The 10,240-nt window shown below is 47.9% G+C and overlaps 1 protein-coding gene across 1 annotated transcript; it reads right to left on the reverse strand.

Annotated features, from left to right (window-relative positions):
* Nucleotides 1-887: 887 nt before the first annotated feature.
* Nucleotides 888-3,999, reverse strand: LOC101516988 (histamine H3 receptor-like). The gene is made up of 3 exons (XM_004584105.2): nt 3,487-3,999; nt 3,199-3,365; nt 888-1,898 (listed from the first exon to the last, which is right to left on the reverse strand). The coding sequence occupies exons 1-3, from the start codon at nt 3,758-3,760 to the stop codon at nt 1,053-1,055; spliced, it is 1,287 nt and encodes a 428-aa protein (XP_004584162.2). The 5' UTR covers nt 3,761-3,999; the 3' UTR covers nt 888-1,052.
* Between the last annotated feature and the right edge of the window lie 6,241 nt (nt 4,000-10,240).

The following is a 10,240-nucleotide window of genomic DNA, read 5'->3' on the forward strand; positions in this document are numbered from 1 at the left end:
CACTCAGCAGCGCTAAATGCAAATACAGGGAACCCTTTGGAAGCTCCGTGGCGATCAGGTATGATTTCTTAGAGTTGTCTGCTGTGTCATTGCAAACCAAGTCTGCTGTGTTTTGTAAATAAAGCCTTATTGTTTTTCATCATATTCATATATACAAAAGTGTCGGAACATTGCCATATACCGACAAAGAAGAGTGACTAAACAGGTGAGCCTTATCGGGGAATGAAATTAACAACGGGATAGTGTGTGAAAATTTGGCCAATTTAATACAAAGCTGAGTAGCAGTGATCTAAGTGTTAAACAGGATGTCTGCACAGGAGTTGAAATATTCTAAAACAATTTTGTCTCAACCATTTTTATCTTCTACACATCCTCGTACCCACGTTTCTCAAACATTGTTAAACCTACAGATTATCTGGGGGTCTTGTTAAACTGCAGGTTCTGATATTCAGCAGGTCGTTTTGGGCCAGAGGTTTTGAACGGGCCCAAGTAACGCCCATGCTTCTAGTGCAGCCACCACTCTCAGAATAACAAAGCCCTGGGTGTCCGTTCCATAAACAACATCGCAAAGATGCAGTCCTTGCAGGAACTTGTTTCGCGTACTGCTTTTTTATTATTTTTTTTGAAGGCAGAGAGACTAAGGGGGATATTCGATATTCTATCCACTGACTCATTCTTCAGATGCCCGCCCCCAACAGCTGGAGCTGGACCAGGCCAGGCCAAAAAGAGGAGCTGGATTGAAATCCAGGTCTCCCCAGGGGTGACAGGGACTCAGGTACTTAAGCCATCATTTGCTGCCTTCCAGGGTGCACATTAACAGAAAGCTGGATCAGAAGCAGAGGTGGGTCTCCATCCCAAGCAATCTGATATAAAATGAATGTGTCCCATGCGCTGTCCTAACTGCTGGCTAGAAACCCGCTCCACTTACTTTTGCCATGGGCTGCAAGTTTCCTTGTGGCAAAGACAAGATGAAGTGGGTGGCAGTGGCCTACTTTCCTTGACTGACTTGGAGCATGAGGGGTTCAGATGATCTGGCACAGGAGGCGCTTCTGTCACATGTATATATGAGGGTGAATCTTGGCCTTTCCAGGGCACAGCAGTTTGATGAATGCTTTTCTGAAACTCATGTGGCACAGTGGGTACAGGACAGGGTTGATAGCCGAGTTCAGCCAAAGGAGCCAGAAGGATGTTTCATAGAGCGAGTGCCGAATGCATGTCCCATGGCAGGCAGCTCGGATGATCGTGAGCAAAGTGTAGGGAGCCCAGCACAGGCCAAACACACACACGATGATGGCCAGTGACTTAGCCACTCGCTTGTCTCGGGAGAGCCGCAGGCGGCTGGCGAGGTCCAGCCCACCTGGGACACTGCAGACCCGCCCCCTGGCCCTGTAGTTGTTCTGTTGCGGTTGTGTTGCTTTCATTCTGCCATCCACCTGCGGAGGGGGTAAATTCTGAGCTCCAGAAACGTCCCAGCAAAGACTCAGGTGCCTAAGGGAGGTGTCTGGATCTTCTCTCTTCCTGCTCTTCCTCTCAGCTGACTTAAAAAACACGATGTGCTTGTTTTGTTTCCTCTTCAAGTCCACCTCCAAGCCGTCTTGGCTGGGAGCGGTGTTGTCCTTCTTCAGGGAGGCACGCTTCCGGATGTTGGCATAGATACTCAAGCTGAAGTAGGTGACGCTGATGAAGGGAGTGAAGAATTCAATGGTGGAGGCTGTCATCAGGAAATACCAGTTGTAGAAGAACTCAGCATAGCACTGTCCCCGGGGCAGGATGCTTTTATTGGCCACGTACTCCCAGCTGATGATGGCGGGACCGTAGAGGAGGAATGCTGCCACCCACACCAGTGCCATCTTGAGGATGGCATTCCTGGTCATGTCCTTCTGGGCCCTGTAAGTCACCTAGAGGGAGGGCGCAGGCAGCTCAGGAAGGTGCTGACAATGAGGCTAACCATCAGTTGTTAGTTTGGGTGGCATTTGAGGGATGGGGAATTTTTTGGTCCTGATGCAGCGGAACTCTCGACTCTCCATGTGGATGTGGTCGTTTGACTAACTTTTTGCACATGCCCGCATTACACGCAGGGCCTCTAATTCAGAGCAATGAAAATCTATCCAGCATGGGAGGGTCTCGGGGGGATGGAACCCATGCCACGCAGTCTCTGGGCTCCTGGAAAGTTAGAAAACTCCACTTCTGCAGCATTTATATTTAGGAGATGATTCTCACAGCAGTAAAGGGGATGGGAGACAAGGAAGATCCGGGCTTCAGCAACAATGGAAATTGGTGATTTTCATTCTCAGCTGTACCTTACAAACACTTGAAGGCATTTTTCTAAAAATGCCAATATCTTGGCCGCACTCCAAGCCAATTAACATGAGTTGAGAACTTCAGCTATAAGTGAAGCAAACGTGTGGGTGCTGCAGAGTGGACTTGGCAGTGGCTCCGAAAATGGTGTTTCTGCTAACATGGTCTGGTAGCTATTAAGAAGTTAAAGCTGGCTAGTATTTTCTTTTCCTGTGATGAGGATGGATTGCTTATAGAAAGGTATGTTTTTTGAAAGCCCAGAGGAGAGTCCTCTGAATTCTTCCTCTATTTTATTTACCACTCATGTCCAGCTTACTGATGAATATCTTTGAGCCTTATCATCCCCATCTGTAGAGTGGACCTAAAGCCGCCTTAGTTTCTACCTGTCTTACATAGAGGTGAAGACCACAGGAATTTGCCCTGCCAGAGACCGGTTCCAAGGGATTTAAAGCCCTGGTGTTCCGATGGGAAAACAGAGGTGCCAGCATGTGCCTCAGGTCCCCCAAGGCGTAAATGGCCAAATTAAGAAGGGAACCAAGGTCTAGGGACTCCCCTCCGAGGTCAGGCGGAATAAACAAGCGATGTGCAGACTGCTCAAGCAGACTCTGTCTCAGTTGTCCCTTGCAGAGCCGGGGGAGGGGTCATGAACTCCTGGGCCGCGGGAGAGCCCTCGAGGCAGTCCTGGTCACAACCACGGCAACAGCACTGATGTGCCACCACGCGCGGCCCTGAGGACGCCTCCCGAGAATGGCACATTATGAGGCTTTTACATTTCTGTATGTAATACTTATAAAGTAGCTTGTGTTTCAGAGACACCTGAGACCCCATGCGGGAGCGCTATGGGCCCACCCCCGCCCGCACGCCCACCCCCGTTCTTAGAGGAGTCCAGACCCTACTTACCGCCTTGGTGACAGACAGGAACCTGTCATAGCTGATGAGGACGATGTTGAAGACCGAGGCGGTGCACACAAGGTAATCCGTCACCAGCCACACTTTACACAGCGTCTTCCCCAACTTCCACTTCCCGGTCAGGACATAGGGGATGTACAGTGGGATGCAGACGCCTCCTGAGGGCACAAAGGGGCGCTGAGCTCTCATCCCGCTGCTGCAGGGTCCCCGCGCTCCCTGCGCCCCGCAGCGCTCCAGCTCCCAGACTGCCGGGCTCCCCCGCTCTGGACCTGCACTCACCCACCAGCAGATCGGCCACTGCCAAGTTGAGGAAGAAGAAGTTGCCACGGGAGCGCAGGCTGCGATCCACGGCGAAGGCCACCACGACCAGCGCGTTACCCAGCACCGTGGCCAGCGCCAGCAGAGCCATGAGCGCCGCCAGCAGTGCGGCCTCGGGCACCGAGAAGTGGCCAGCGTGCGGCCCGGGGTGCAGCACTTGCCCGGGCTCCAGCTCTGGCTCCGGCCCGGGTCGCAGTGCCGAGGAGCACGCGTTGCCAGACAGGTTGGGCTCCATGCCGCAGCGAGGGCTAGCCGGGCGCAGCGGGGCTGGCCAGGCGATCCTTGCGTCCGGAAGCGGTGCAGGGCAGCGCGCGAGGCGAGTGCGGGCAGCGGAGCCGGTGGCGCGCGGGCTTGGGGCCCCCGGGTGATGGGGCGACGGGAGCGGGCTGCACCTTGGGCACTCCTCTGAGGAGGGTGGGAAGCAGGTACCGCGGCTAGCAGCACCGGGTCTGGATTCCCCGCAGCAAGTTGCTATTCTGTCCAACAGTTTTCTGTATTATTTCAATACCCGCGCTTGTAAAAAGACAGCAAACACTATCGGAGGGCACAGAGTAGATGTGAAATTTGTTATATCGGTCCCAAGAACACCCACTTGGAAGGCCTTTCAGCTGCTGGCCCTGTCCCATCCCAGCCTCACCCCCACCCCCGCTCTTTTCTCCTCACCCTCTCCGCCTCCACAGATCTGGACAAACGAACAGGGAGGGGATGGGGCAGGAAAAAGCATAGATTTTTCTAAAAAAGCAAAAACGGGGAACCTGTTTGTCCTTTTCCAGAAATAACAAATCCGGACTTGGCGACTTGGAGGCCGGACCCCTAGAGGGCAGGAGGGAGGGGTTGTCTGCCGCGCCGCTTCAGCTCCCTCCCCACGGTGGGAACCAGCCTTCGGTCCCCTCTAACCAGCAGCTTGCCTCTGCTTCCAAGTTGTGTTTGGTTCTGCTCTGTTTTGACTCACTGGCCCCATGAGTTCCTCTGAAGAAGTTAATGGAAGCAAAAAGTTACTGTTTTGTAACGTGTTGCTAAATTGTCTTTGCAAAGGAACTGCTGAGCAATTGAATGAGCCCTAGCCGCTTTAAACATGTTCCCGATGAGTAGTTGGTGAGGGGTGCTCTATTGTTTTGGATCCCTGGGGTTCCCTCTCGCCTGACCCAGCCCCTCTGCTTGTCTAGGGCTTTCCTGTGAGGAACTGGCTCAGAGTCCAGGTGTCAGGGCTGGTGAAGTCAGGGGTGGGAATGCGCCTTTGCCCCCAGAGGGACTGAAGGGTTCCTGGTGCCTGGGATGGATGTCTTGGGTGGCAGAATCTGTTTGTCCTGTCCTCCCTGAGCCATGGTGTGTGTGTGTGTGTGTGTGTGTGTGTGTGTGTGTGTGTGTGTTCAGGGGAGGGACGGGAAGAGGGACTATTTCTTAAAATGACCCAGACTTGGCAGTTGCTTTATTTGCCTGTAGCAGACTTAGTTCTAGCCATGGAACAGCTGATGTCATGCACAGAAATGGTCAGATCATTGGGCGGGAACGACCACTGGGCAGGAACAGGTCCTTGAGGATCACTTAGTGCAATGACTGGCAAATCTTTGGAAACCACAACTCACAGCAAGAAATACTTATTAACTGTGGCCCAGTGCACGCGTGCACACACACACACACACACACACACACACATTCAAGTGAAGAAACAACAAAAACAATAACAAGTGCAGCTGGCAGTATGCATTTGGATGCGTTAGGTTTTGTTCTGTGTGGGCAATGGTCCTCAACTGGCTGGTAACCCTTATTTGAGAAACAACATCCTAGAAGGGATCGTTCATTTGTTATGTGGGGACACAGGCCAGTAGGAGAATGGAGTCACCCAGAAGAGTACAGGCGGAGAGCAGCCCCAACTGGGATCTTCTGGCTGAGCGCTCCTGGGCTCTGGACTGACACTGACATGGCCTGTCACGGAGATGACTGTCCCTTTCATGGGGGCAATGATGCTTTCAGGGCTGGAAACAACTGTGATGATTGAAGAAGGAAGAAATAAGCCAGCACTTATCTCCCTTCATTCTGCCAGAAAGACCCCTTTCCTTTGATGCCACACTAATTGCTGCTAATTAGTAGCAATCACTACACCCCCTACTTGGGAGATGCTGGGTCCACGGGAGGGGGCAGAAAGTGCCATACTGGCCAGACAGAGCTAGTGCTGCCTGGTTGGAGGGTGATGGGACAACACACTCTTGCATGAGTAACATCTCCCTTAGTATGGGCTACTAAGTGTCTGGGGAACCATTTCAAGGGACAAAGTCCTACTAGCCACTGGCTCAGTTACATTCCTCCCAGATTCCTATGTAAGTCCTGATTCGCAGTATGGACTCGGGGTTGTTAAGATGGTATTTATTTTTTTAAGGAAAATATTTATTTTTATGGGAAAGATACAAAGAGAGAGGAGAAATGGAGAGAGTACCTTCTATCTGCAATGGATAGCTGCAATGGCCAGAGCTGAGCTGGCAACCATATAGGATGCCAGGTCTTGCTGGCAGAGGATTAGCCTGTTGAACCATTGTGCTAGTCCCTAAGGTGGTATTTAAATGGGGTAAAAAGTCTGGGGCCAGGACTGTGTTGCGGTGCGGTGGGTTAAACTGTTTCATCCACTTGAGTGCTAAAACAGAATGTTACATTGACCAGTGACAGTCACAACAAAGTTTTATTACAAGAGGCAAGGCAACTGCTGATTGGATGGCCAGGCAGACCACTGACATCCCTTACTGGAGTGTCGCCCCAAAGGGTACATTCGCAGGGTTTTTATAGGGGCAGTTTACAAAAGCTCCAAAGGGGCAATTTACAATAGCTTGTAAAGGAGGGGAGGAAAGGCCACACATTCCCTGCCTGTCTCAGCTGGGCAGCCCCTGCCTGACTCTTCCCCGGTCCAGTAATTAAGGTAACCGGACTCCAGCCTGGAGGCCACCTGTGAGATAACCAGACTCTGGCCTTGGCGTCATCTTTGGGTTGATTAGGCTGGGGCCTTGACTCATGCGGATTGAGGGCCACTGGCACTAAAGGTCACATAGGCCGGTAGGCCTGCAGGCTCACACAGTTTCTTAGCCAAGCAAGCAAAGTGGAAGTTACCAAAGTGAAAAGTATTGTAGTAGGCACTGAGCCATGTTTACTCCATGTTGATTTCAACTCTACAAAGCCACAGCTCAGATGCCTACCTCCCACATCAGAGTTCGCATCTTAGCTGCCCTGCTTCCTGCTGGGCCAGGTTCCTGTTGATCCATCTGAGAGGCAGCCAATGATGGCTGAAGTACTTGAGTTCCTGTTACCTATGTGGGAGACCTGGATGGATTCCGTGGCTTCTGGCTTCAGCCTGACCCAACTTTAGCTCTTGTAGCTGTTTAGGGAGTTGATGAGCCAGCAAACAGATGGAAGATGGAGCTCTCAATCTAATGGTTTAATTAATTAATTAATTTTTTTAAAAGTATGGGCTCACAGGAAAAAGGCCCAACGTGAGTGGTGTGATTAAGTCCGCTGCCCAGAAACCAGGAAAAAAACCTCACCAGAATCCAGTCCTGACGTCTGGATGTGCCAGCCTCTCAAGCTGTGAGAAAACACGTTTCTGCTGGGCAAGCTGTGCGGTCTTTTGCATTTTGCTGTTGATTATTTGAACAGACTAGTATAGTGTGCCACCACTAACCGGGTACGAGAGTGTGCCGTGGCTGACTTCCCTGCTCTGGGTCGCAGTTTCCTCGTGTGTGAAAAGGGATTCTCATAGTCATTTCTCTGCCCCGTTATGGAAAGACTCAATGACCATGCAGAATGCATAGATTACAGGACAGATGGTTGAGTGTTCGGTTAATGGGAGCTGCAGTGATTGTAGTTACCCGTTTAGGGGATTATCACCAGGACACTTCAAATCTTGGGCACATCTTAACAGCTGCCCCCTGCTGAGTGTTCTCTGGAATAGATACTTGAAATTTGTCTCAGCACATGAGAACCAAATCTGCTCCAAAAAAAGAAAAAAAAAAAAAAAAACAGCTTGGCTATTTTTTTAAAATGGAAGTAAAAATGGTCTTATTATTTCTATTGTTTTGGTGCCTGGACTTCTTGCTTTGCTGTGAGAAGAGCTGATCTCCCTTCTTTGCCGGGCTATGTGGGACTCTTGCACACAGTTCCAGAATGGAGGTGGGAGACTGACCTTGGGGCAGAGTGACCTCCGTCTTTCCTGGGATCCACCGTCACGGTCCTCAGCCCAGCTCTCACTACGGGGTCCCCTCCTCTAGTGTAGAGTAAGACCATTCACTTGTTGGGTGAGCCTGAGGAAAATCTCTGAGTCTCATTTGATCAGCTGTCACTTGGTGGTGATAGGAGCTGGCAGCATTGTGGTAAGGATTACTGGGCAGTGGGAGCATTTTTGCATGGTGCACAGTACGTCCATATAAGCAATAGATCTTACAGCCTATAGGTAAACAGGGTCTCCAGACCCCAAGCTGGAGGTAACGCTTCCTGAATGTGCACCACTCTAACTTCTTCAGGATTCCTGCAAATTCTTTGAGGACTTTTCCCAAGACTCACTCTTACAGCTTAAAATTCTGCTTCCTCTGTGGATTGCCTTGGTATTCCAATTGTCCCATCTATTTCTTTAGGGGGCACAGAAACTCAAATAGGAAAGTCAGTTATTTCCTTGATTTCCTCACAACCATGCCTTGAGTAAGATTTGGAGAGAAGACCCAAAAAGGCTTATATTTCAAAAGTAGAAACTTAGCAAATCTGAATGGAGCCTCAGTATTTGCTAAAAATGCCTTCCAGTCCCCCACCCTGGCTCTGTGATTTTGCGGGCTGCGTCACCCTCCACAGTGCCGCAGGCTGGCTGTATTATCTCGGCTCGTTGTCTCTGCACCCTTTTCTCAGAGAAAAACAGTTTCCCTTTACTCTCATGACTATCAATCTGGTCATCTCTTTTTTTTTCCAGGTTTCTACTGCCATTTCTAGTTCAAGCAGTTTATCATTCTACTTCTCTGGATCAAAGATCATTCCTCCGTAACAGAAACTTCAGAGGCAGCTGGAATTTTAACATCTTCTAGCACTGTTATCTTTTAGTTTATCACAGAGCAAAGCAAAACATTCTTTTTTGTCTACCTAGACAATGTAACAGGCTCAACTAAAAATCTACTGATAGTACCAGGAGTTCATTACGGTGGCTGATTTCAAGTTTATATATGAAATCAAATAACTGTTACATATAACTAATAAGCAATGGCAAGTTTGTTGCAAAAATGCCATTTATGTTTGCGACAAAACCCACAAATACATATGAATAGAGCTAACAAGAAGTGTGCAATAGTGTGAAGAGAAAAATGTAAACTTTAGTGAAAGACTCAACAGAAACACTGAATAAATGGGGAGATGTGGTTCCAGGTTTGTAAGACCCAACAACGTGAATATATCAAGATGCTTGAGGTAATCCATACATTAAATTCAACCTTAACTAAATCCCACAGGATTATCAAGCAAAGTTCACCTGGAAGAGAAAATGCACAAAAATGACCAAGCTATTTTTGAGAAAGATGAAAGGGACTCGCTCTTTTGATTATCCTGTCATATTATAGTCCTGTAATGAGTAAGGAGATGGTACAGCAATAAACAGACATGATAATTAAACAAAATATGGAAATTAACTTATAAAAGCAAGGTATTTTTCATAAATAGGGAAAGGGTGATTTTAATATATATATATTTTGAAATAAAGGACCAAAACCTAGGAAAAAATAATGTTAACTACTATTTTATTCAAGGGAGAAAAAGATTTCTGATGAATTAAACTCAAGAAACAAAGAAAAACAAGTCTGTGTGTTAGTAACTTGAGGAATTGCTTCAGAAATCAATGAGATAAGCAATCCAACAAACATTATAAAATAATGTAAACAAGTTATTGACATGTGATGCACAAATGATTCCCTAGAATTAGTAATCATGTTAAATGCAAATGAAAACAAAAAGATTTTATATCCCATGATGATCAAAATAGTTTAAAATTATAGCTGATAGCCATGATTGGCAGAGATATGAGACTTCAATTTCTTACGAGTGCCAGTATAAATTAATGTCTGAAAATGTGGAGGGGCTGGCACAATGACTCAACAGGCTAATCCTCTGCCAGCAAGCGCTGGCATCCCATCAGGGCACTGGTTTATGTCTTTCCTGCTTCATTTCTCGTTCAGCTCCCTGCTTATGATCTGGGGAAGCAGTGGAGGATGGCACAAAGCTTTAGGACCTTGTACCCACATGGGAGACCTAGAACAAATCCCAGACTTTAGCTTGCCTCGGCTCTGGCTGTTGCAGCTATTGGGGAGTAAACTAAAAGATGGAACATCTTTCTTTCTGTCTCTCCTTCTCTCTGCCTTTCCAATAAAAAAACAATAATAAAAGAAATTTTTAAAAGAAAATGTGAAAAGCTCTATTTCTTGACCAAAGAATTTCAGTTTTGAAATCTATCAAAGGTAATCACACATATGTATAAAGAATTATATAAAATGGCAGAGAGTCCAGCATCCTATCGTCAAGATATAGTAAATTGTTTCATTGGGAGTCCATCTTTGTCTAGAAGTAAAGATGCATACTGCATTGTATCCTCACATCTGGATATGATAATCTCCATTACACAGTTACTGTACATCTCCTTAAGTGAAAAGCCACAATACAAAATTGACAGCAGGAAGAAAAATAGAAATTTCCAACACTATGAAGT

Source organism: Ochotona princeps, chromosome 16, assembly GCF_030435755.1.
Source record: "Ochotona princeps isolate mOchPri1 chromosome 16, mOchPri1.hap1, whole genome shotgun sequence".
Classification (NCBI taxonomy): Eukaryota; Metazoa; Chordata; class Mammalia; order Lagomorpha; family Ochotonidae; genus Ochotona; species Ochotona princeps.

What these genes read in the sequence shown, in the direction of transcription:
- LOC101516988 (XM_004584105.2), bottom strand. Translation starts at nt 3,760, where the DNA reads ATGGAGCCCAACCTGTCTGGCAACGCGTGCTCCTCGGCACTGCGACCC. An exon ending in AGTGGCCGATCTGCTGGTGG is followed by an intron (nt 3,366 to 3,486) that starts GTGAGTGCAGGT and finishes TTGTGCCCTCAG; the next exon opens with GAGGCGTCTGCATCCCACTG. An exon ending in TCCTGTCTGTCACCAAGGCG is followed by an intron (nt 1,899 to 3,198) that starts GTAAGTAGGGTC and finishes CCCTCCCTCTAG; the next exon opens with GTGACTTACAGGGCCCAGAA.